The 24970-nt window shown below is 39.6% G+C and overlaps 1 protein-coding gene across 3 annotated transcripts in view; it reads left to right on the forward strand.

Moving 5' to 3' along the window:
* Positions 1-24970, forward strand: part of Nek10 (NIMA related kinase 10) — a 207813-nt gene that overhangs the window by 174825 nt on the left and 8018 nt on the right. For all 3 annotated transcript variants that reach the window (XM_005317280.5, XM_040289877.2, XM_040289879.2), the window contains 4 exons: positions 8266-8376; positions 19645-19753; positions 21749-21801; positions 21886-21941. In XM_005317280.5, the coding sequence (XP_005317337.1) occupies positions 8266-8376; positions 19645-19753; positions 21749-21801; positions 21886-21941 (329 nt within the window). The remainder of the gene's footprint in view (positions 1-8265; positions 8377-19644; positions 19754-21748; positions 21802-21885; positions 21942-24970) is intronic.

The raw sequence follows: 24970 nt of genomic DNA on the forward strand, positions 1-24970 counted from the left end.
ATAAGTGCAAACTTGGGCTGATATTTCATTTATCACCTGAATACCCTTCCTGCAAAAAGATAAAAACAAAACAAAGCAAAATACTTTTTGATTGGTGCAACACAGTAGCATTTTAAGACTCTAGGAATTTGCATCGGTTTTTAAACAGTGTCTATTATTCCCAGAAAATCTGTGCCTCCTTTTCCCCAGTGTACAATCACTGCAATAAATGGCTGCAGATCTCTATGGGAAGGCTTGGAGGAAATGATATAGTATGTTTCAGGACCCGCCTCCTCATGGCATCCCAGCTTCCGTATGATCCAAGGGGCTCTGGGCCCTTTAGTTGACTTAGGTCTGGAAACTATATTGGAAACTATAACAGTGGCAATGGCAACTCTGGTCAGGATCTTGTCTGCCAGATCTGGAGCTTCTCTTCTGTTTCTTGGGCTCAGAAATGTCCTAGTAGGCTGACTACTAATTTTCTTCCCAGGAACACCCTAGTTAATTAATTACCATCAAAGATCTCTCTAACTAACAGAATGTTGCTGCTACCTTGTCATGAACGCTCACCACTTGTCACATGCTTTCAAATGGCCTCTGCCCATTGGATACATTGGAATACTGTGTCCTTCAGTGTCATAGCTGGCTTACAAAGGAGAGCAACCCTGGAGCCTTCTAAGATGCTCCCCTCTCTGAGTATTTCTCAGTGCCTTACTGAAAGAAGAGCGTTTGGGGTGTTCTGTCTGAAAAGCGGTGGGGGAGTGAACGTGCAGATCACATCTAGTAGATCCACTGCAATGTTCCTGTTCCTCTGAGCCTTTGGATTCCCTCCTCCACGTGCCAGAGAAGTTCTGGCACTTTACCATTGTGAAACACAGGCCACCACTGAAAATCAGTTTCAGTCCACCAAATAGTTAAGCTGCACCTCCATCTGCTGAACTAACACATTAACTCTCTACTGTGTGCACCCACATTGATGAATTCAGTCTGGTCTTGTGCTATATTTTATCCTTCCTGGCCTAACATCCTTAGAATCCACTTCTGCACATGTTCTCTGGCTGGTTGCTAATATATAGTAGCAAAATCTTGCAATTCTTTTCGAGGATAGGTTATTTCCTCCAGAGTGGTGGTGGATACTAATTTCCCTAGATCATAGTGAGATACATCTCTGGCTATGGATTTGGTCCTCATGGTTGTGGGTCTTATGAAGAATGGGTATTTCTTTTAAAGACATCTGTTCTCATTGATTTTATCACCCAGTTTTCAAGCAAAGGGAGGCTTGTTTTCTTAGACACAGAGCAACAAGCTCCTTTCGTTAACAATGAAGGCCCAGAGTGACTTGGGTTTTAAGATTGTCAGCATGATCTGGGCTCAGCGAGATATCCCTATTCTAGTTTTTAGTATTCTTTTCTTTTTTTTCTAACATTCACATGAAAAACTTGATGAAGTGTGAATTCAACTGACATTGTAATTTATCAGCCTTCCCAATTAAATTCAGCATTTGATTATCAGCCATATCAGTGCTTTGGCAGCACAAAATAACAGGTTATTTTGGAGCTGTCATGGAATCTTCCTGGGTCTCAGATCATGACTTGAACAGACAGTTAAAAGACTCACACTTGTTACTTTATCAGTGCTCCAGTGCACTCAAAAAAGTCCATTCCATACCACAGTCCTTGTGGTCTTTCTTGTTGCCTGACCGTCAAGTGCAGTGGCCATTTGGGCTTTAGTCAGCATTTCATCGAGGTGATGAGCTGTTCAGTTGTGGTGCCACTAAATGAAATAATTGTCCTGTTGGTGACAAACCAACCAACCAAATTCAGCATCGATCCAAGGACACAATCATAACACTCCTCAAATCCCATCTTTGGGGTCAAGCTCCTTGAACATTCCTGGAACCTTTATCTGGTATCAGTGAAGGTCCAGTCAGAAGCCACACAATTATGTTAGTCAGCTTTCCCTCACTGTCACAAATACCCAAGATAATCAACTTATAAAGAGAAAAGTTTTAGGGGTTTATTGTGGCTCACCATTTTTGAGATTCCAGTCCATGATCAGTTGGCCCTTGACAGGCCTGTGTCAAGGCAGTATATCATGGTAAAAGAACATGGTGGTGCAAATCCTCTCACCTTGTGTCTGAAGAGTAAAAGAGAGGAAAAGGAAGGTGCTGGGGTCTGACTGTCTTCTTCAAGTGCAGGTCTTCAATGACCTGAAGTCCTCCCATTAGGCCCCGCCTATTAAAGTTTCTACCACCTCAGTTGTGCCTCCCTGGAATCATGCTGTGAACATCTGGGCCCTTGGGGGACATTCCACATTCAAACCACAACAGTAATTTCAACAAGGAATGTTTAATATAATAAATTATTAACTATAACAGAATGTTATCTACTGATGATGAGGAAAGAAATCCAAAGCATATAGGAATAGCAGATAGAGAAGTCATAAGCTCTAGGACTGAGGCAGAGCACCTAACAAGGAAACAAATATGAACACCACTTACTCTGGATTGAGGTCCAGACCTCACTGGAAAGGCCAGAGAAATTTGCAAAAGTGTCATGCTGGGGAAAGTTGATCAGAAGCCTCCCTCTGGGGACCAGAGCAAGACATCACATGAGGTACCATGCTATGGAAGTTGTTGGGAAATCAGCACTGAATGGTGTTGATATATACTCTCCATGGAATCAGGGGAGACTACCCAGAAGTAGGTGTTATTTCATAGAAGTCTCTGGAAAGCCACCTACAGTCAGTGCTACTGAATGTGACTTGGGGTGACCTCTTACCACTGGGGTGTCACCGTGCACCACTGGAGCAAGGCAACAGCATCACTGGACCAGAGAGATGAGCTCCATCCTTCTTCAGGGTCCTTCTAGGACCTTCCTATGGGTGAGGTTGGCATCCAGACAGCTGGTGAAGGAGAGCTGTGTTGGTTTCACATTCAGGTCAGTCAAGGGCAGACTTGGAGCCGACAGGCACTGATCAGTGGCACCCTTAGCCTGGGGACTAGGCAAGCAACTCTCTGGCACCACCCACACCCCCTCTGATTTCTGCTTGTTCTCCCTCCCTCTGCTCTCTGCCCCTAGACTGCGGAGCCTCTTCCATGCGTCGGGTTGAGCAGTCTGGTTCTTATGTCAAATTTTGTCCCAAATCTATTGTTCTTTTTGGTCACCCTGATGTCTGCTCTTTTAGATGCAAAAGCCAAAATTGATTACTTTTCCCTCTTTTTTTCTGCCATCCTCTTTCTTAGGCAACCACACAAACCTTTCCAAGTAAATGAAAGGGGGTGAAGGAGTACAAGGAAATATGTGTGTATGGGGAGGAGGGAAGCCTGGTTAATAAATAAAAATTATAATCTGCTCTCTCTGTATTGTATTAAAAATGCATCTCCATTTAACCATTGATATGGAAACATGGGAGACTATTCTTAACTCTAGTATTATAGAAATAGTTTAAATAACTTTTCAGTTACCTCAACTAATATCTATTAAATTCAGAGAAATATCCTTTGAAATTTAAGTACAGCTTCCATATGCCTGTCTCAGTAATTTTGATGTAAAAAAGGAAAAAAGTTTTTAATGGGGTATATTCCATTTCTTTATTGAATTTCAAAGTATTTTTAAAGCAAGAATAAAACTATTGTAAATATCTGATTATTATGCTTTTAAACTGCCAGTGTGACAAATGGGTTCGCATTTTTTTTGGCAGAATGGCTTTCCTTACTCCAAGTGAAGATATAACTATCATGGTTTTTCAAATGTGTTTCAGAATGCTGGAAAGTTCATGACATTGCACATAGTAAGCAATGATTCCCCTCTGGGGAACTTTAACCTACAGCGCTAAACAAAGTCGATGCTTTTGACACAAAGAAAAAAATACAGGCCTAATCATTATTCTAGGGTATGTGATGTAAGTTAGAGAGAGACCAGGTCAGTTTTCTCTTTCTGCTAATTGCAAAGGAAACTTGGAGAAAGCAAGGCTGAATTGAGAAACGAATCAACCAACCAAACAAACCCTTCTTTCTCTCATGTTTATGTACTTAAGCTTGGTGGCTGCCCTGACCTGCGGGCCACATACTTCCTGAAAACCAAAAGATGAACTTTCAGGGCAGACTTCTTGCCTTTGGCTGGTGGTGGCCTTTCCTGTCCAGTTGCCATGGAGACAGACCTGTGAAAATCACTTAAAAGCAACTATTTTACAAGGCAGGATGTTCAAAAATCCTTACTCTGCCTTCAGTGATTTGACATCTGTTTCCTTCAAAACTAAAATGGTAATCTTAAGACCAGGAAGCTAAGAATGAAATCTGTGGGTTCGTTTTCATTGGCAGAAACCAAAATCGATCTTTGGCCTATAAGGTGACTACAAGTACACAGGTGACCTTTTAGTATGAGTTTTTATGTGTTATTGCTTAGGTAAGAGCTGCACAGCCAAATTAAGGCTGGAGTTTAAGTCTGTTCTGTGTTTTTGATTGTCTTCTTAAATAAATGTGTCGAAAAATCAGCATTTATCAACTTTTAAAAATTAAACATCTATCTCCAAGAGACCAGGCAGACAGTTCTGGTTGCAGATCTTCATGACTGCTCATCTTAACAGACACAATCATTACTAACAGGAAAAAAAATGCACAGCAATGTGCTGTCCTCAAATGAAAATAATATTACTGGCTGTCATCAGGGAAACATGCAGTTTTTTTTTTAATTAAGAATTTTTTTTTAGTTATAGATAGACATAATACCTTTATTTTATTTTATTTTATTTTATTTTATTTTAATGTGATGCTAAGAATCCAACCCAGTGCCTCTCACATGCTAGGCGAGCACTGTACCACTGAGCCACAACCCTGGCCCCTCGTGCAGTGTTTTGTAGCAAATGATGGATAAGAATTTAACCATTCATACTCACTCACCTGGATCACCTGCTTACTAATGGCAAGGTGACAGAGATTAACCAGAACAGGATATTTAGGGTAAATCTGTGTTACTCAAATCAACATATGTTTTCAGGGTCTGTAAATTCTAAGAGAAGTGTTACATTTATGTGAGTGTGTTTGGATGATCGTCTTTGAATACCTCATCTAGCATTTAGGAAAATTTCCTCTTAAGCAATAACATGTCAAAATAACTTTTTCAGAAATAGAATCAGATACTGGTTTAGGTAACTATCAGATGGAGCCCTATGGACTGCTAGTGGTCTGCTGATGTATTCTTGGACAGAGAATTTGGTTCTTTAAAAAGAATATATACATTATACAAGTTTGAAAAAACCTACTAGAAAATGTACAGGTTAGATTTCATAATTTTTCTTTTGTTACTTTGTAAGGTGTAGTAAAGCAAACAAAATATAAGCTGTCAAATCTTTGGCTTTTGAGAAAGTCATTACGTTTTCTAGAATTAGTTTCTTTGCTCATAAAATGGGAGATCTTCTGGGATTACCATGAGCCTTGAAGAAAATAAAGTATATGAAAATATTAATAAACTATAAAGTGCTGTCCTGCAGTGACTAGTATGTTGGTATTTGCTTTAGGGTAGTGATTGTTGCTAGAAGACTTACTACTTCAGAAAGTGTATTGCATGTTATATAAGGTCTTTAAGTTCTGATTTCCTCGCCCGTAAAATAAGTGCTGCTTTATGATTTTGTTGTGGGTAAAAAGTATGATCATGCCCATAAAAGAGTGATCATGGTGCCTAGCACGTATGAATCATAGGTATTGATTTTCTATTATTGGTATGATAGTTCTTGTGCATAACATATCATTATACTCACATCATCTGCAGTTCTATAAGCATGAGTCATCATTCTAAAATTTAAAATTCTTCCATAAAAACTTTAACAAGGAGATGCTGTCTATGGGGATCATTATTCCAATAAGATACAATAGCTTTCTAATACTTCCCAGTGTATGGATCTTTAAGTTGACTGAATGTTAGCTCATTCGAATGAGTTTCATGCAATTTATGCAGGTCATCTAGAGCAGTAAATGCAATTAGTTCTAAGTTAAATAGAGGCTTATCAAGTTAAATAAACAGCAAGATTTTTTCAGAGTATCTGAATGAATTCGGTACTGATAGCTGCCAGAGTACTGGGCTGAGGGCCCTTTGGAAGGAACCATGAGCCCACCAGGTGCTTCACACCTTCAAGAGTTTGTTGCACAGACAGTACTTGCTGCCTTTCCCTTGGACAGCTGTGCTGCAATCACACTGGGCCACAGACATAAAGTCCTGGGCCGACACTGCCCTCTGGTGTTTGATTCAGTGAGGTGGCAACTTCTGGTGTGCAACAATAGAGAATCCTCCAAACCCCATGTCTCTCCAGGGACTTTTCCCATCCCCTCCCTGCTCAACCCAAACCTTCGCCAGGAAGGTATGTGTGTGTGCCTCTCCCCTTCATTGTCTGTTCCTATTGTACATTAAATCCATTCTTCTTTTGCTTTTCTTTCCTGCACACATCTATCTTTTATGCTCATTTCCATTGTCTGTCTTCCCACTCTTTGCTCATTAATGCTCAGAAATATCGCTCCTTTATCTTACATGATTTCCCCCTTCCATCTCATGTGAAAGGACCGTAATAATTATGACCATTTGCTGCGGGTATGGGGAGGAATCAAGTTGGGATCAAGGGAAGAGATAGCTATAATAGTGACATCAAAAGAGATCAGTGAAGTCTTAGTGCTGCCAGATGATTAAATCCTTCAAAGCACTCAGAAGGGCTCAGTATCTCCAGAATAATCCATTTCCCCCCTAGTTAAGCCTACTTTAGCTCAAGCACAAGGATTACAGGTACATTTAAAAGCATTTTGGGGGGGTCTGGGGATGTAGCTCAGTGGTAGAGTGCTTGCTAGTGTCTCTCTCCCCCCCCCCCAATCTTTTCAGTTGCCCTGTGTTTCTGTGTTGTGTAACTATAAAACTTCATAACGGATCCTGCATTGTATCAGGTTTGGGATTATGAACAATTGTTCCTTGGCTACAAAATCAGTCATCACAAACCCCAAAGACCCTATGCTTTGCTCTTCTATTGCCTTTTACATGAATTTGAGTGAATAGATGTTCTTTGTGTTATTCAGAATAGGGTGAGTTGTATGCCACTAAACAGTACTCCCTCAAATCCCTTGCCTTGACACCATAGAAGGTGATTTCTCACTCAGGCTGACCGTGTCGAGGCCATGCCATGTAGAAGAGATGGACTCTGGGCCACAGTAGGGAAGGACAGAGATGGAGGGAGCACCCTGGTTGTGTAAAGGAGGAGAATCCCTTCATCCTTAGAGTGATACACACCATCTTATTGGCCAAAGATAGCCACGTGACACCAACCAGAACTGGAAGGAATCCCAGAAAATCCTAACTGTCTCTCCATGTCATTCTTTCATTTGATCTGAGCTTTTACTTATATCCTGGGTCTCTTCCCATCGAGCTATCTGTTTTCTTATCTGTTCCTCTTCCCCTTTCAAGATCTCCCAATAAGCAAAATGGAACACTTTGTCAACCCTGGGACTGCTTATAATGCTGAACCTGGTTCTTTTCTGTTATCCGTCTCCCAGACTTCACTTCATCCCTCTGCGCTTCTTGGGATCTTTAACTTCCTGTGTAAATCCAACCTGCAAAGCACTACAAATCATTTTTTTTAATTCCCTGTTTCCATCTAGTTACCATATTTTCTAAGATTCCACAATGACTTTCTACATATGTGTTAAGTCTCACTCATCCTGGCCGGGCCCTAATATATACTAATCTGTTTTGTCTGTCTTCTGAATACAAGCAGTTCCTAAAATCCAATCTCTCTACAGCTGAATTTTCAGGGGCACTCCCAGGCAGGTGACTGTGAACTGTGGTAGACATGCATTTTCTGGTCTAAAGTATCAGATTCTTTATGACAAGGGCCACTGCCAGGGTGTTTACCCATGGATGGTTCTGAGTGTGCTATAGATACCTGTGCTATACCCACCTAGACATTATCAAATGTACCCTACTTTGTCAAGACTGTTCTTTACAAAATTCAATATGTGTGTAATTAGTGAATGGTTTAGTTGTTATATGAAAAGTAATATCAATGAGTATAACAATGATAAGATAAATGGAAGCAGACCCTTTGAAAAGCAGCGATTTATTTTACTACTTTGGCGTCATAAGATTAAAAAAAATCATAGCACAGAGTCGTACTAATTTGGAATAAAATTTAAACGATTATTTAGCCCCCTTGGCTACACATTATTCCATCGGCCCCCTGTAAATGCTGCCTGTGGTCAGCAATGCAGTGTTGAGTATTTGGTTTTAATGATTATTTTCTGATTTCATACAGCTTCCTCCGGCTTTGCACCACAATTTGAAAAGAAGAGTTATAGAGAGATTCAAGAAATCCCTCTTCAGCCAGCAGAGTAACCCTTGTAATTTGAAATCTGAAATTAAAAAGGTATGGTATTCTATATATAGGAATTCTTTGGCTGATAAAACACATCAGTTACATCTTATTCTTCCTTCATTTTGTGCTTTGAACTCTATCCTCTATTAAAGGGTTTTATCACTGCTTAAAATACCAAATCAAGTGTAAGTCTTAGCCTCTCCCAAAGGTGAGAGCCTTTGTTTCTTTAGCCATTATTTTCAGATGCTAATAGAGTTCTTTCAGCATTATTATGTATTTTCCTAAGAATAAATGTTATTATATATCTAACTTAATGTGTGTATATTTCACATATTTTAGAAGATTCCACCCCAATATTTTATTAGAAGGAGTCTACAGGGGATCCCCAAGTTGAACTTTGCCCTTTTAAAAAGGCAGTTGATGCTCTGAGACCACAATTTTGATGATTTGTGAGAGGGCTACATGAACTATTTCTAATGTTTTTTTTTTTCCCATCTTCAGCAATCTCCTAAACTTGAGGTGCTAAAAAATATTTTTATTCATACATTCTCATTTAGTGACTAAATCACTAAATTAACTATTGGTGATTGTTTGTTTATTCTCTCATTAGCACAACTTGGTGGCAGTAAATCCCTCTGTCTTAGAAGTAGCCATAAACTCTGTTTTCCTGTCCCCGAAAGGCCCAAAACACAGGTCATTCAGCAAACTCAGGTAAAGATGCTTGATCCCCTTTCAATTTTATATTTAAAAATTTCTTTCTTTCTTTCTTTCTTTCTTTTTTTTTTTTTTAACATTGTTAACCTTGGCATGGACATACCACCACTGAACTTTCCCTTTGACTTTCTTTTCCCTATAATGTAACTGGTCTTAAACATGGACTTAGGAATTATTCAGGGAATATGATAGGCTCTTCAATAAGAAAGGCTAATAGAACATTTGCTCAGCTGCCTTCCATCTTCCATGCTTGCACCATTAGTACCTGCACACACTAAAAGGAGATGGGGAGGGTACTCAGGTTGTAGGTAAACAAAGCACAAACCCTGTCTCATCAGAGATTAGAGAGCGAGATTTCTTTCATGCATTGTGTTGGCAAATAAGGCCAAGAAACGAAACCAGAGGAGATGGAAACAGAGACAGAGACCTCCCATATTTATTTAATGATACTTACACTCTGTATCCTGAAGACTAGTAAATATATTTTTAAAAGACAGAAGCTCACATTTCCCACAAAAAGATTACCTGTTGCTTGGTTTCTCTATTCTTATTAAAGTGATATTCCCAATAATCCATTTTGTACATAAACTTATTTTACCAGAAATCCTAGTTTTAAAGGTGAAAGCGTCTACTACAAACTGATATACACAAAGGTGGCTCTGACTCTTCCTTACTCAGTGATTTTCCAACAGTGTGTGTGTGTCCTTAAAGCAACTCACTTTCCTTTTTTATTACTCAGACTTCTGGTTCTGCATCCTTGCCTTGCTGTCTTTCTCTCTTCCCCTGAAGGCAAGGAGATTTCTTTTTGTTAAATTGCACCCTCCCCCTGCAGACTGCGCTTTCCTCCTCTGCACCAGGGTAGCATCTCTTACTAGTGCACTTAGTTTCTCTCCCTTCTGGTCTAGGGAGGAAAAAAACGGGGATTAACAGGATGGTAGAGGTATCCTGCAGGGATAGATATATCCTTATTTTCAACTTCATTTAAAGGAAGATGCAATTCTCCTGTGAAGATCACAGGGGTCCCCTTTTCTGATTCTATAAGCTCATGGAAGTCTATGGGACACCCTGTGTGGACCTTTGGGCTGGGAAAGAGGAATGCTCAGCTCCATCCAGGGCTCTGTCACAATCTACTAATAAGTAGGTTGTGTCTACTTATTAGAAGCTCTGTAGGCTCCCAGGCTGGAGCCATAATGCTTAGAGCATTATGGTGTGTGCCTTCTTGCTCTGTCCCTTGCAGAGGCAGCCTTGACTCCTGTGTGTTAAGGAAACCTTGCCCAGATGTTGAAATCCTTCCTGTTCTTCACCACTGAACTGAGAAGTCAGCTCCTCCATAAAGGTTTTCTTTAATTTTTCCTGTTTAGGGTTAATCTCCCCTTTCTCTATGACTGGATCACTTTTTTACTCTTATGTTTAAAGTATTTTTTCTTCTGACTTACAGTTCTGTTTTCCCCACAGGCAGTGTTTCTGATCCATTTTGAAGGGTTTTATGTAGTGCCTGGCATGTAGCAGGTCCTTAATGTATAATTATCGGTTATAGAATGTATCATTTATGTATTCTGTATGAGATACTCTCCATATACTCAATTCTTGATTAAAATATATAATGATGTAACATATTCCTATATTTCCATATGAATGTTGAAAGATCTCCAGCCCCCATCTAAATCTAAGTGAGAAAATTGTGAGCTGTTTCCTGCCTTTCTGGTATAATCTTTTGCTTGCAATAATTTTTCTCCAGAAGTGGATTTCTCACTCCGTGTATGGTCCTAAAGGATTGGCCAATTAGCCTTTGACTGATCCAGTCTCCCCACAACAGGGCTGCACATAAAATACCCTTGATTCTCATATCTCTCTCTCTCTCTCTCTCTCTCTCTCTCTCTCTCTCTCTCTCTCTCTCTCTCTCTCTCTCTCTCTCTCTCTCTTTCTCTCTCTTCCTGAAACCAGAGACCCTATGTCTCCAGGTTGAGAGCAAAATTAGGGCTGATTGTGTCTACTTATTAGTGGCCTAAGACACAGCAGGATATATAGAGAAGTCAAATACCGATGAGCCCTTTCCTAGGAAATTAAGGTCCTTATTTATAACTCACCTAAGGTGGTCTTCAGTACAGCCTGCTCAGTCTTGCCTGGAACTGCAGGGACAATAAGGCAACCAAGTGTGACTATTTCAGTGTATTTGGGAACCTGAGATTTTCATCATGGGAAAAAGAAGAAACAGAAGCAAGAGTCAATTCAAATTAGCACTGAGGAATATAAATTCATGACAAATCTTTAAAAAAATATACATTTTCTAATACCTAAACTAAAATGGTTTAGGAACTAACCAAGCAGCAGTGAGTTCCTCTGCCTATCCACGGTTCCTTGGAGATAGCTGATGGGCTTGGAGCAGCAAGGACACAGGACTAGGTTGGAATATCTTGACATAGCATGTGCGTCATGGAGGACAGCTGAGGGCATAACCTGCAAAGGCCCCCACTCCCTATCTGTGGGATAATTGGAGTACCCATGAGAGTAAGAACCAAAATGGATAATTGAAAGCATTAAATAATGTTTAAATCCAAGTGTTCATGATGATACTGAAGAAAATCTCTCATTGGTTACTTCTCAAGAATACTCAGTTCATTATTTTTAAAATTGTTTGCAAATGTATTCTGTTTGTCCTTTATTAACTCTATCTTGGGGTAACTAAATGGTTGGTGAGGGGAAGTTTCTCATTATGGAAGGACTTACTAATAATTGCCAAAGAAGTAAAGAATATTATAGTTATGCAGCCCCTGGTGAAAGAGTGGATCTAGATATGATCCTCCAATGGCTGCTAACATCACAAGAACAGGGACAACCTGGCGTGCTATGCCCCCTGATGGAAATGAACAACACTAAATCTTCTTCTTGCTAAAAGCTTGCTTCTACATCTGACCAAGCCTCTAAATACAAAATCACCAGACTTTGTATAGTTAGAGCCCTCAGATCAATGTGGTTGCCACCTGGTTTTGCAAAATGTTTTATTTACACAATCCTATGCATTCACTTATATATTGTCTATGGCTACTTTTGCATACAGGCAGAATAGTGTAGATGAGATAGAAGCCATATGGCCTCTAAACCCAAAACCTTTACTATCTAACTTTTTTAAGAAAATTGTTTGCCAATCCCTGCTCTGGATCAAGCTTACCACTTGTAGCAAATTCAGGAGAGAAAGAGAATATTAATTGATAGAATGAGGATAATTGTGGGATAATTGGAGTATCTGAGTAATTGGAGTAAAACCCATACATGGAAATTCTGCAGGAAAACTGACCTATTTTTTTTTCAATAAATATATTGTTAGGAGGAGTGGAGAAAGAGAAAGGAAGAGAAAAGGAGGGGAGAGAAGAGAAAGGAAGAGAGGGATTGCTTATAAACTTTAAAACATTTTAGGGAAAATGTCAACCACTTGCAATATATGGACTTACTCCTTACTAACTTAAAAAAAACTTGAAAAGCAAAGTTCAAAACACGTATTTTTTTTTGAGATAATCAGGAAAATGTAAACATTGGTTGTAAATTTTGTTTTATTAAGGAATTCATCATTTCTGTTGGGAGAGCTGTGTTCTGATTATTTTTAAAAATAAATCCACATTTTTTTCCAATGCCATGTTGAGATTTTATGGGTGGCCTAGTGTGCTTAAAGGGTTCCTTTTCCAGTTTCTGTATGTAGGACTTGCAAAGGTAGGACAGGATGTGGAGGAGATATAAATGAGGCAAGATGGGCCCTGTTTAAGCTGGTTGGTGGGTTAACGGAGTTCATCGTGTTGTCCTCTCTAGTTTTGTTAAATGTTAGAATTTTTTTTAAATAATAAAAACAGTCATGCATTTAGTTTGAGTGTTGATACCAGATCCCTCCCAGACCAATGTCTGGGCACGAGTGTTTTGAAAACAGCTCACCTAGCAAAGCTGCCTCGCAGAACTGTAGTGGTTCTGTTCTATCCAAAAGCATCTGGATGAAAGGTTTACTGGGCTGCATCCTCGGGTAAGAAGGTGGCTTTTTAAAATTTGTACAAATGCACAACGGGCACTGGAGCCATGTGATTCTAGCAGGTACTGAGGTCTGAGAACCATTGTGTTATCAGTTACAAACAACATTTGGACCAAGAATGAATTCAAACAAAACAATCTATACCCAAGTGGGAAGCAGCTAATGATTTAAGCATTGAGCCATGGCCAGGAGTTCTCAAATTTTGCTGCTTACATGAATTTCCTAGAGCTCTTAAACACAACAGTCAGGCTGCGTGTCCCTTCCCTCTCTTAATCCCCCAGGGAAATGGAACTCCAGAGATTGGATCCAGATATTGGTTTGTTTTTAAATCTCAGGTGATTTCTTTGTACAGCCAAGGTTGAAAATCGTCAGTCTGGTAAAGTCAACATTTTTCATATCTTATTGTGCATATCTGTCACCTGGGTCATTCATGTGGGTGGGTTGTGATTCAGTAGGTCTGGTGAGGAGGGGAGATTGTGCTCTGCCCATCTAGGGGCATGCTTGGAGTAGCTGAGCTGCATAGAACACAGTGTCTATCCACTAGGAACATCTGGTGTATCCAAAGACTTTTGGTTAGAAAGATGGTCTGTCTAGTAGGCCAAAAACGTCATCTAGATACAATCGCATCCTGGGCCTCCAATTCTGCATTTGACCCAGCTCTCCCAGTGCTGCTGCTGCTGCCATTCATTCTAGGGAGCACCCTTTGATGGGAGGGCCTAGAGAAAACCCTGTGATGGTCTTTCAGTGGTGTGGGGTAGATGGCCCAGAACTTCTTCCTCTAGGCGTGTGCCTCCCCGGTTCTTCTCTTCCGTTTCCAATCTGGTCTGCACTGGAGTGCAGATCAGCAGGTCAAGTTTCCATTATTTATCAGCTGGCACATTCTTTACCTCCTTACTCCAGCTTTCCAGCTCTTTTCCAGGCAGGCAGATTGCTCAGCATCCTGGACTTAATTAAGTAAATGGTCCTTTATGCATATAATCATCATGGTTTATATTTGCCTAGTCCTTGCCAGGGCCCTTAGAGACATCATAAATCAGCAGGATGCAGCCCGAACCTGTTTAGACCAAGTGGAGGAGGACCTATAGCAGGGCTCTCCTGCCTGGCAGACTCAAGCCACCATTCCCTCTTTGCCTCGACTCCACCATCAGTATCTGACAGTGTCAGGGTCTGCAGAAGACAAATCTTCTGGGTAATTAATGGTAGATTTCCAGTCTTTTAGTTTTGCTAGGTGGACAAAAATTCCTGATGGGAATGTAAGGCCCTACATTGCAGGGCTACTTTTCATTAGCAGTGGGGACTTTGAGAGTGTTGGGAGGGCTGATGATGGACAAGCATATGTGGATGCATGTGCAGATGTGTGTGTGTGTGTGTGTGTGTGTGTGTGTGTGTAAGAAAACAAGTTGGTATAAAGACTGGACACTTCTGTTAACAAAGTGGCCTGTTAAAAGCTAATAAAAAGCTAATAGAAGCTGTAGGTTAGAAAAGATGCAAAATTAGGAAATAAGTTGTCTTATAATGATGCAGTTCAGTCAAAGAGGACAAGGAAATCCAAAAGGAAATGAGACCAGAGACCAGCGAGTGCAGAGTGATGGAACATGTTGTGAATTTTCTCACTGCTGGTACCTCATTTCATTTATGTTTGGCTCAATTTCTTCCAGAGTCCTACCTCAGTTGCATTAGATCCCACATAATTTGTGTAGTTGTTCTGCCGCAGATAGCCTTATTTTATGATATGGGAAAGAAAATGTCGTTTGGGAAATTTAGTAGCGGTTACATTTGTAGTTTCTCATTGTTTTCTTCTGTTTTAGGTTCTGTCTAAAAAGCACTATATTCTATTGACCAGTAAGTGCTCAAATTGCATAATACATGCTCAAAATCAATGGTGTTTGGGGAGGAGGAGGAGGAGGAGTGGGAATAGGGATATGCAGCCTGTTCTCTGGAATTTATTTATTTGACTTGCTTAGTTCAAAAGTGTGTATCAACTGGGCAGGCTGGGGAATGCCCATAACCCCAGAGATTCTAGAGGTTGAGGCAGAAGGATTCCGAGTTCAAAATCAGACTGTGTAATTTAGCAAGACCCTGTCTCAAAATAAAAAGGAAAAAGGGCTGTGGGTATAGCTCAGTTCAATCCCCAGTTCCCCCGCCAAATAGCATGGATTATTGTTTGTTCTTCAGACCTGTAATGTCTATTCAGAGCAGGAGAGCCCTCTTATTTCAGTTCAGAAGAAGGTCTTATACATGTTTCCAAATAGCATGTGTGCCACACACAGGAGGTACACCTGTCAGCGGGAGGTTCACAGTGCACTAAGGACTTGGGCATGCTGGTCCAGGACTGCTAGTTCACTGGCTTGCTGTGAGGGCCAGCCACTGCTTTAAAGGTGTCCTGCTGTGTCCTCCCTATTTCCGCCTCCTGGGGAACATTTACTTTACCATATCTGGCACATCTAGGATTAGACTTGCCACCTTGTTCTCCCCTCCTCTGTCCACCCCAGTAACGCTGGCAACGTAAGTTTGCCTTCTGCTCCGTCTTTAAATCTTAGAGTCTCTTTCAAATGCTTCACTTCATTTTTCAGACACTTATTTCTCTGCAGTAATGGGGAGTGAACCCAGGGCCTCACGCAGACTAGGTAAGTTCTCTGCCACCGAGTCTTTTTTTGTGTCCCCCAAGTTATTAGCATTTGGGACTGCTGGCAGGATGGATGGTTCTGCTTGACCTTTGGTGGTAGGCAGCCCTGGGTTCTGGCCCCGCTTGTACCACTTAATAGCTGTGCTCTTTGGGAAAATTAGTTTACCTCCCTGTTTCCTCATCTGTAGTAAAGTGGGGATGATATTTACTTTAGGGGATAGTTATAAGAACCAAATATATTATTAAATATGACTAGAGTGTCACAAGCATCCCTAGCTGGCAGTGGGTGCTACTGTTGTTATTAACGCTGGCTCTTCCACATCCTTCCTTCCTTCCTTTGTCACCTGGTCCAGGTTCTTGGCCCTTCCCTCTTTCATCAGTGCCACAACTGCTTTGCAAATCTCCTGTGTTCCCCAGTCTGTCTTGCCAGACTTAAAGTTGGTTCTTTAACACTTGATTTTTATTATCATACTAAAAAAATGTTAGGAGTTTCTGAATCCATCATCTCAACTCTGGGATCCAGCTTTCCAGACTAGATGAGTTACTTAGTAATAAGTCACTCGTTTATTCAGTTGAGCCTCCTCATACTCCTCCTCGTGTGTCTGCATTCACCCTGCTCTCCCAGCCCCAGTCCAACTACTATGCTCATTGCATTGCATCAGGGTGATTCTTTCAAAGCAGACCATCTCCCCCACCTCTTTCTCTCTCACATAATCTCTCTCTCTCTCTCTCTCTCTCTCTCTCTCTCTCTCACACACACACACACACACACACACACTCACACACACACACACTCACACACACACATCACAGAAAACCCTTTGGAGGATCGTTTAATAGAATACAAAAATCCTCTCCATGTTAGTTCCACTCCCATTTGGTCCAAACCCTGCTTACCTCTCCATCACGTGCTACTCTTGCCCCTTGCTGTCTCCAGAGCATCCATGAGCCCTTTTCTGAAGTTCGCTTACCTGCCATGCTGTTTCCGCCAGTCTTTGATCATGCTTTCTCCTGGCTGTAATGCTCTTTCCGCCCCATCCTTCACTCATTCTTACTTATTACATCAGTGCTTGGCATAAGTGGTACCTTGGGAAAGCCTTTTCCTGGATAAAACAAATCTATCATCACCTCCTAGAACCACAGACCTGCCCTTCAAGGCATCCGGCACAGTTGCAATTCTACACGCGTCCAACTAAATATTTCACAGGCACACCTCCTTCCTAAGTGGGCAGCAAGCTCCCAGAGTATAACTTGATCGTCACTGAGTTATTTCGTTCTTTGGATCTGTGTTTGGCACATACTAGTTGATTTTAAAAATTCACTGAACTAATGAATGTCACTTCCCCTTCCTTCTGAATCCTTGTAACTCCCTAACAATGGACTCATGTCATTTTCCTCTCTTTGTTATGTCTTCAGTATGCAGTGCCTGACTGTTACCCCAAACTCCCCTCACCTGGATTGCCAGCTTTGCTTCCTTCATTCCACCCACCCACATCCAGGCTTGGTTTCCATGTTCCTTCTACAGAACCTCTGTAAACCCTGGTGGTCTCCTCTTTTAAAGTCTAGAACTCACCATCTCATACTTCATGATATCTTGTGTCACCATTTCACAGATGTTAACCTCTTCTTCTAGTCAAGATACAGGTCTTGTAGAAGGCAGATCATGTCTGCAGCCTGCTCATATCATGCAGAACATGCTGACCAACACACAGGAAGCAGCAAAATGTTTGCTGCAAGAATACATATATCTAGAAACTAAAGCACAAACAGAAGTTCTAAGAAGCTCTTTGCATAAAAATTAATGTACATGGGTTCAAATGCAAGGCTTTTAGTCCTTGCCTTCATCCATAGGCCCATTTCTTTGAGGTTCCAAAGCTAATGGAGATAGCTAATGTGACATAAGACTGGAAACCTCAAAAAACTTTTTCTTTAAGCTTTAAAAATCAATGAATAAAACTTGTTTTTTTTTTTTTTCATACAGTAGCAGCCTTGATCTCTCTAGGTCACCCACCCTTTATATACTTTTCTCTGGGCTTTTTGGGTGTGAAATCTTTAGGATTTCAAGATATAAACTTCTTAATTAAATTGAACAAGCTTTCTGTAATGAAGGGGAACATTTCAAGGCAGCCAAATTACTCCTGTGCCAAGCATAGGAGAAATATCCCTATGGTCATTTGAAAGGTAATGCCAGGAAATTATTTTCAGCATCACAGTACATATTAAGAAGCTTAGCTGGAATGACCTGCTCACTGGGTAGGGAAAATGCAGAATGCTTAGGGCTGACCCCCACGCACCCTACAGCATGATGGGAAAGTTTGTCGGTATGTTGGCTGTCAGATCCTCCTGCATTACAGTGTGCTACAATCTTACAGTCTTGTCATATTACAAATACGTTATTAACTAAAGTAAGGAAAATAAAATTTCAAGAATAAAAAAGGCTGGAATTATTTTTTCTTCTAGTGTCGTGGATGTTTGGTAATATGGAGACTGGAAGACACATAAATAATTTGTATTTGCAGTATCCAAAGTACAATGATGGAATAATTAGTTATCACTTGCTTATATGAAATATTTTCATTAAGGCATAACATGCATGATGTATACAATGATGTACATATAGAGCCAGCACCATAAGTTTGTAGATATTTATATGAATCCATATTTATATATGTTCGCCCAGGTGACCATATAGAACCCACATCAACATACAGAACATTTCCTGCCCCACAGAGGCCTCCTGCTGGTTTAGCCCCTTCCCTTGCTACAATGTAATCTTTATCCTGATTTCTCTCACTATAAATTAGTTTTACCTGATTATGAAAATGTACATAACTGAAGCCAGGTGCTATGTATTCTTTTGTTTCTTTCGTTCAACACTCATCCATGTTTTGAGAATTCATAGTTTGTTCTTTGTTATTGCTTTGCAGAATTCCATTGTATGAGCATATTATGAAATATCTGTTCTTCTATCCATGGACTTTGGGATTTTTTCCAATTTTTAGTTATTATTAATAAGGCACTATGAACATTCTTGCCCTTGTATTTTGATGGATATATGTACTGATTTCTCTTATGTAAATCCTTAAGGGGAAATCACTGGTTGTAGGGTTGATGTGCATTGTTTAATCGTCACATATACTGTCAGGTTTCTCAAGTGAACAAGAATGTATTTTAATTGGTGAACAGAGTATACGAATTCAGAGTGACTACTATTGTTTAGTCCAAATTATGCCATTTGTTTCTGATTTATTGATATTTGACATTTTAAAAATATTTCAACTCAGGTATTAAAATTGGGCCATCCCAAGTGCTGGTTGAAATTAAAGGTGAAAGGAGTTGAAAAACATCAATAGCTTAAAATTCCATTTTAAAAATGCAGCTTTATAGGAAGACATTAAGCCGTTGGAGCTCTAATAAATTCTATCTTTGGTGAATTACTCTTTTCTTCAGAGTGTTAGGAACTAATGTTTGGAGATTAACTTTAATTAATAGTAATTTAGCAAAATGTAATAAGAAACTTGTTTGTCTTGGTCAAACAAGAAGGCATTGTTCAAAGCAGAAACATGAGAAAGGGCTGGGATTTGGACTAAACATACTGTTCTGTTGAATAATTGGAGTTTATTCCTCCTACGCTTGATTAAAAATAACATCTTGATGTCCCAGGCCCAAGCCATTATTTTCCTATCCATTTTTATTTTGCTCTCATAAAGCTATAAAATGTATTTTTTTTTCATGTGACCAGGGAATTGTCTAACTTGCTTTCACTGTAATGTGCCCGCTTCCAATTTATAAGTTCTATTGGAAGGAAGATGTTTATCTCTTTTCAAGGGATTGAAATCCACAGAGCACTAAATTTTCTACACAGAGACATGGGGAAATGGAAAACACCACACAGAGGTCTCCTGTCATTTGCTTCTGAATATAAAATAAGATGTAGGTTTGCTTTTTTTTTTTTTTTCTGTTTCAGTTATCTCAGGGATCTCCAGAACCAATCGAGCCAAACTTCTTTACGGCAGATTACCATTTATTACGTCATTCATTGGGTGGAAACAGCCAGTCCTCAAATGACCTGACAGGTAATGGTCATCAACATGGGTAATCTGGATTTCACACACACACACACAAGTCATATCATTTGGATCAGCAGCTAAACCTAAAGTATCACCTTCAACTGAAAAGAAAAAAAATAAAGCTTATTTTGTTATCTATGGTAATAGTTGACATATAGTAGGAATCAAGAAATTCCCTGAGATTTATCTTACCCAGTGTGGCAGCTTCCTTGATCATTTATTAATACCATGAGCAAACAGCAGAATCTGTGTGGGTGAATTGTTACTCAGAATTCTTTCTGTTTCTTCTTGCTTATCTGATGATGGGAAATAAAATGCCCCAAAGCATCGAGGGAGATAAAAAGTAGAAAGTGAAAGCTTAAATATTCAAAATGGTGAAAAAGTTGAAGCTTACTTGAACAATCCACATCAAACATATGCGAGTTTTTCCCCTTTTTAGCAGAAATTTCACATAGGGAGGTAATATGACATAGAGATTAAGGGCAAAGATTCTGCAAACCTGGATGCCTAGATTCAAATCTCAGCTTAACTATTTAGAAGCTGACCTCAAACAAATTATGGAAGCTCTTTGAACTTCAGTATCCTTTCCTGTAAAATGGAGGATGAATATAATAATCATATAAAAATAATAAACTATATGAAATTTAAAACAATAAGTAACACTTATGTCATGGAGTAATAGTGAGGATCAACTTAACTTAAAAAGTCTCTGGCCATCAGTAGGAGCTCAGCATAAGTAAATTCTTGTCATAGAAAAAGAGTTCTGGCTACTCTGAGGTTTCAGAATTCCTGAATAATTTTTGAATCTAAATAAATCATGGTTCTATCTATAAAGTAAGATGAACAAAAGTTAAAGCTCTTACAGTTAAATGAGACTTGACATCTCTTCCATTTGGAAAAATGCTTCACTTCAGTTGTGCTTACGTTGTTACCTGAGCAAATTATTTCCTGTATCAATTACCAGACTTTTCCTTAGTCTTAGTCTCCTGGGATAAAGCTAATCCCCATGCAGGTAGAATTTCATTTAAAATATGATTTCTGAGAAGTTCATAAGATCAAGATAAAAAATGTGCGGAGTCATTTGCTTCTAAAAGCCTCTCCCAGGACAGGTAAGTTCACGTACAGGCCAAACTTCTCCTTCCATTAGCAACTGTGATGGGGTGAACTCTGATGGAAGTCTCTCAGAAGCTTGACACAGAGTTGAGGACTCCTCGTAGGGCAGCCCTGCGCTCCACCCCAGAGCTGAGCAGGCATGACCCTTGTCACAGCAGGCTTGGCAAGAGCAAAGGCAGCAGAGCTGTGGTGCGGTGGGGAGGGAACAGGGAGCACCTTTAAACTTGGCTTTGAAAATGAACTTCAAGGACTCACACCTTCAAGCCTCCCCTTCAGCTGCAGCCTGATCTCTTTTCTCCCTCCAGAGGGCCAGGGAACTCCCAGGTCTCCACATAGGTTGATACATTCAAGTAGAAACTGGTCAGCCGTGCTCTTGGCAGCATGGGGTAGGTCAAGGTGCTGCTGGTATATTCATACCAACCATCAATAAAGGGCCTCCGCACTAATGTATTTTCCTACAGGCAGCCACATGCCATAGTCAGATCTTTCACTAATTCTGCCCCCCTATAAGAATTTATTTTCTTGCCAGCACATATGTACTCTTCTTGCCTTATGGATGATCGGAGTCTTTCAGTCAGAAAACTCACCCATCAGGTAGTTCATGTTTGGATTCATGAACGTGGGCAAACACAGCCCTGACTTCACCAGCCAGCGTGCGATGTAAGCAATGCTCCTGAATCTCAGTATGGCCATACGCAAAACAGCCAGTTATTACAGAGAAGCAGAGTATCAAAAACAAAGACGCTTAGGAATTTACTTTTTCTAAGTCTCATTTTTATCATTAAGAAATTGACCTATTTTCACTGCGCTTGAAGTCATAATTGTAAATAAAGTGTAACTATGAAAATTAGACCAAATATCAGACTTCCTATAATTCATCTATTTCAGGTCCACCCACCAGCTCTGATTTGGAGGAAGGAATAACGTATGAGCAGATGCAGGTGAGGTTTTTGCAGTGGCCCTGAATGATTTTATTTTGTTCCTTTTAATTTGATACTAACCTGATTTTTTTTTTTCAATTTTAGAGTGTGATTGAAGAAGTCCTAGAGGAAAGTGGCTATTACAATTTTGCATCTAACAGGTGAGATCTAGAGTTTGATTTCAAATGTGAAAGATGAAATGAGATCATCAGATATTACATGTGGTTTTTCTCTAGCCTTCATTTCAGAAGTTTTTTTTTTCTTTTTGAACCTTTATTTTAAATATTTGTATAAAATTATCTTTTCCGAGACTAAATACCTACACAGGTAAAATATATGTTGCATATCTTCTGTATGGACACAGCTCCTATGTTCTCTTTTGAAATAAAAAGTGATCTTCCTAGTAAATGACTTTTATAAGAATAACAAATATAATTGAGTGGAAAAGCATTATCTATATTTTTAAAATTAATATTTGTCTCATTCTATAGAAGAGCTAAAAACCTGGGTTTCCATCATTTTGAAATCTACCATTATTTGCATAGAAGGCTAGGTGTGGGAAATGCAACTAAATAAAGAATCCCTTCAGGTGCATTTAAGATGGGATTATATGCAGTCCCTCTGTGTTTTGTTTTACCATTTGCTTGCTCTAAATAAGAGATGTCAGTTTACTGGGACTGCTCAAAGGGACTGCATATTATCTTAATATAATCATTATTTGTTCTCTTAAAATACACTCCATTTTATCAATTTAAATCTAGTCCTGAATTCCTGTAGTTTTACTATTAGGCACAGCTTTGATGCAACAATTTGGGTACAGTTAGTTTATTTGAGAGGTGATTCAGGGAAACACTAGTTTGGGATAAAGAAGTTTAATACAGGTGTCATTATCAAGCAGGTTTTCATTGGCTGGTGCTCAATCCCATGGAAGAAATCCGAGAGCCAATGCAGAAAGAGAAAAGATGTTAGAATTTTCCCACTCACAGGATGAGGAAGTTGGGGTATTTATTCTCCAGTTTCCACCAGTCAATATTTGAGGCCTTTCCCAGGAAGTGTTGATTTCCTGGTGTTTCTGGCCTTTTTAAAGGTGGTCAAAGGAAGGTGTAGAGGCCAGAGAAATCCTCAAGGAGAGAAATTGGTACTGGCCACTAGGGATTCAGCCAGTATGTTTTGAAGTGGCATGGATGAGAGGGTATGGGCAGTGACAATATCTACCCTACCGAGCTGTCTCTTGACTTTCCAAGGACCTGCCCATAGCTGAATCATCAGATTGATCACAAGCATCCACACACACAGCCCAAGTGGCTCAGTGTTGTTTTATGAGGCACTGTCCTTTGATACCAGGGGTGCTTTATCACAGAACTATATCCCCAGTCCTTTTTTTAAAATTTTGAGACAGGGTCTCACTAAGTTGCCCAGGCTGACCTTGAACTTGGGATCCTCCTGCCTCAACCTCCTGCAAGCAGCTGGGATTACAGGTGTGGGCCACTGTGCTGGCTAGTAAAGCTATTTTGTAGTATCTAAATTATTTGTTGCATCTAAATTATTTTAGAAGTCTCCCTTGAAGATAACTAGTAACCATGATAAGAGAAAGAGGGCCCCGGAACATCTGGTTACAGTAGTTACCAGGAAATTAGATTTTTCTTTGAGGTTAGTTCAGTCACCAGTATTTATTTTTCTTCTCTCATTTCAGTGAGGTTTTCTTATGAATCACACATGAGATTATTCAACTACTTGCTCTTTTAGCTCGATAATATATTTCCAAAATACACCCTTCGTAAATATAGTTCTGTTGTGATTTGTAACTACAGAGAAATGATGAGTAATTCTCATCTTCCAAAGATATATTGTTAATAGAAATTACCATCTCTGCAATCACTCTTCTTCCAACATCCCTGGAGAGGTTTCTGGATTTTCCCTCTCTGCTGGAGGGCAGACTTTATCCAGTCTTCTGTGGGTAACATGAATGTCTCTGTTTTCTAACACTCAGAATCTTATTATTCCAAGTGCCCTTAGCTTGTAGTGGGGTAAAGGTAACTGTTGTCATTTTTTCTGCATTTCCTCAGCGACTCAGATCAAGGGCAAAAAATGTCCTCATATTTTTGCAGAAAATCAACTAAATACTAATGAAAAACTAGGTGTGTAAATTTAAGGAAGCTCTTATAAGAGCTCTTATTTGCTCCTTTAAACATTGTCTTTTTTTGTAATAACAACATAAAACAACAAATATATTACTCTTTTTTTAGTTTGACTCTCATTAAGTCTTTAAAAAATTTAGTTCTGGAGATATATTACTTTCTTAAAAGGTGTTGCAAATTTCCTTATGATGAACAGATAATAAGATTCCTGATAATAAAGGCAAAAAACTGTTCATAGTTACATTTAGAATTTTAAACAGAATACGAAGGCACGTTTGAGCAGTGAAGTTCAAGTAGCACAAGTTGGACAGGACGTCAAAAATTTTATAAGATTCCCCAAAAGAATATGAATCATTTAAAAATCCACATTAGTATGTATAATTAGTATATGTTAAAATAGATATTAAATGTTTTAAAATCCATGAGTTCCTGATATTCACTTTTATTGGTTTCTAATAGTAATGATAGATCTTACCTTGGGAGAAAACTTCAGTTTAATGATAAGCAAGAGCCCTTGATGTCCCCCAAACCACTACTAGTTTACAGGTGTCCCAGATAAATTCTCTCTCTCTCTCTCTCTCTCTCTCTCTCTCTCTCTCTCTCTTTTTGGTACTGGGGATTGAAATCGGGGCCACTTGCCTGCTGGACCACATCTTCAGCCTTATTTTGTATTTTATTTAGAGACAGTGTCTCACTGAGTTGCTTAGCGCCTTGCTTTTGCTGAGGCTGGCTTTGAATTTGCAATCTTCCTGACTCAGCCTCCAAAGCTGCTGGGATTATGGGTGTGTGCCACCCAACTCAGTTCTTAAGAGATAGTTCAGGCTTCACTTAGAAGTACCTAATAATGTACAATCCAGAAACATGCATTACTCCAAATATAAAATCAAAATAGCTGGTGCTGTCATAATCTTTTCAGTCAAAAGGTAGAGAATATTAAATGTCTCAGAAATATGTAGATTCTGTATTTAGAATCACTGGAGTGTATTTTTCCTAAATAAAGGTTCCATGGAATAACCAGTATTACCAAAGATATCACATATTCCATGAAAAAT

The sequence above is a fragment of the Ictidomys tridecemlineatus genome, chromosome 2 (genome assembly GCF_052094955.1).
Source record: "Ictidomys tridecemlineatus isolate mIctTri1 chromosome 2, mIctTri1.hap1, whole genome shotgun sequence".
NCBI lineage: Eukaryota > Metazoa > Chordata > Mammalia > Rodentia > Sciuridae > Ictidomys > Ictidomys tridecemlineatus.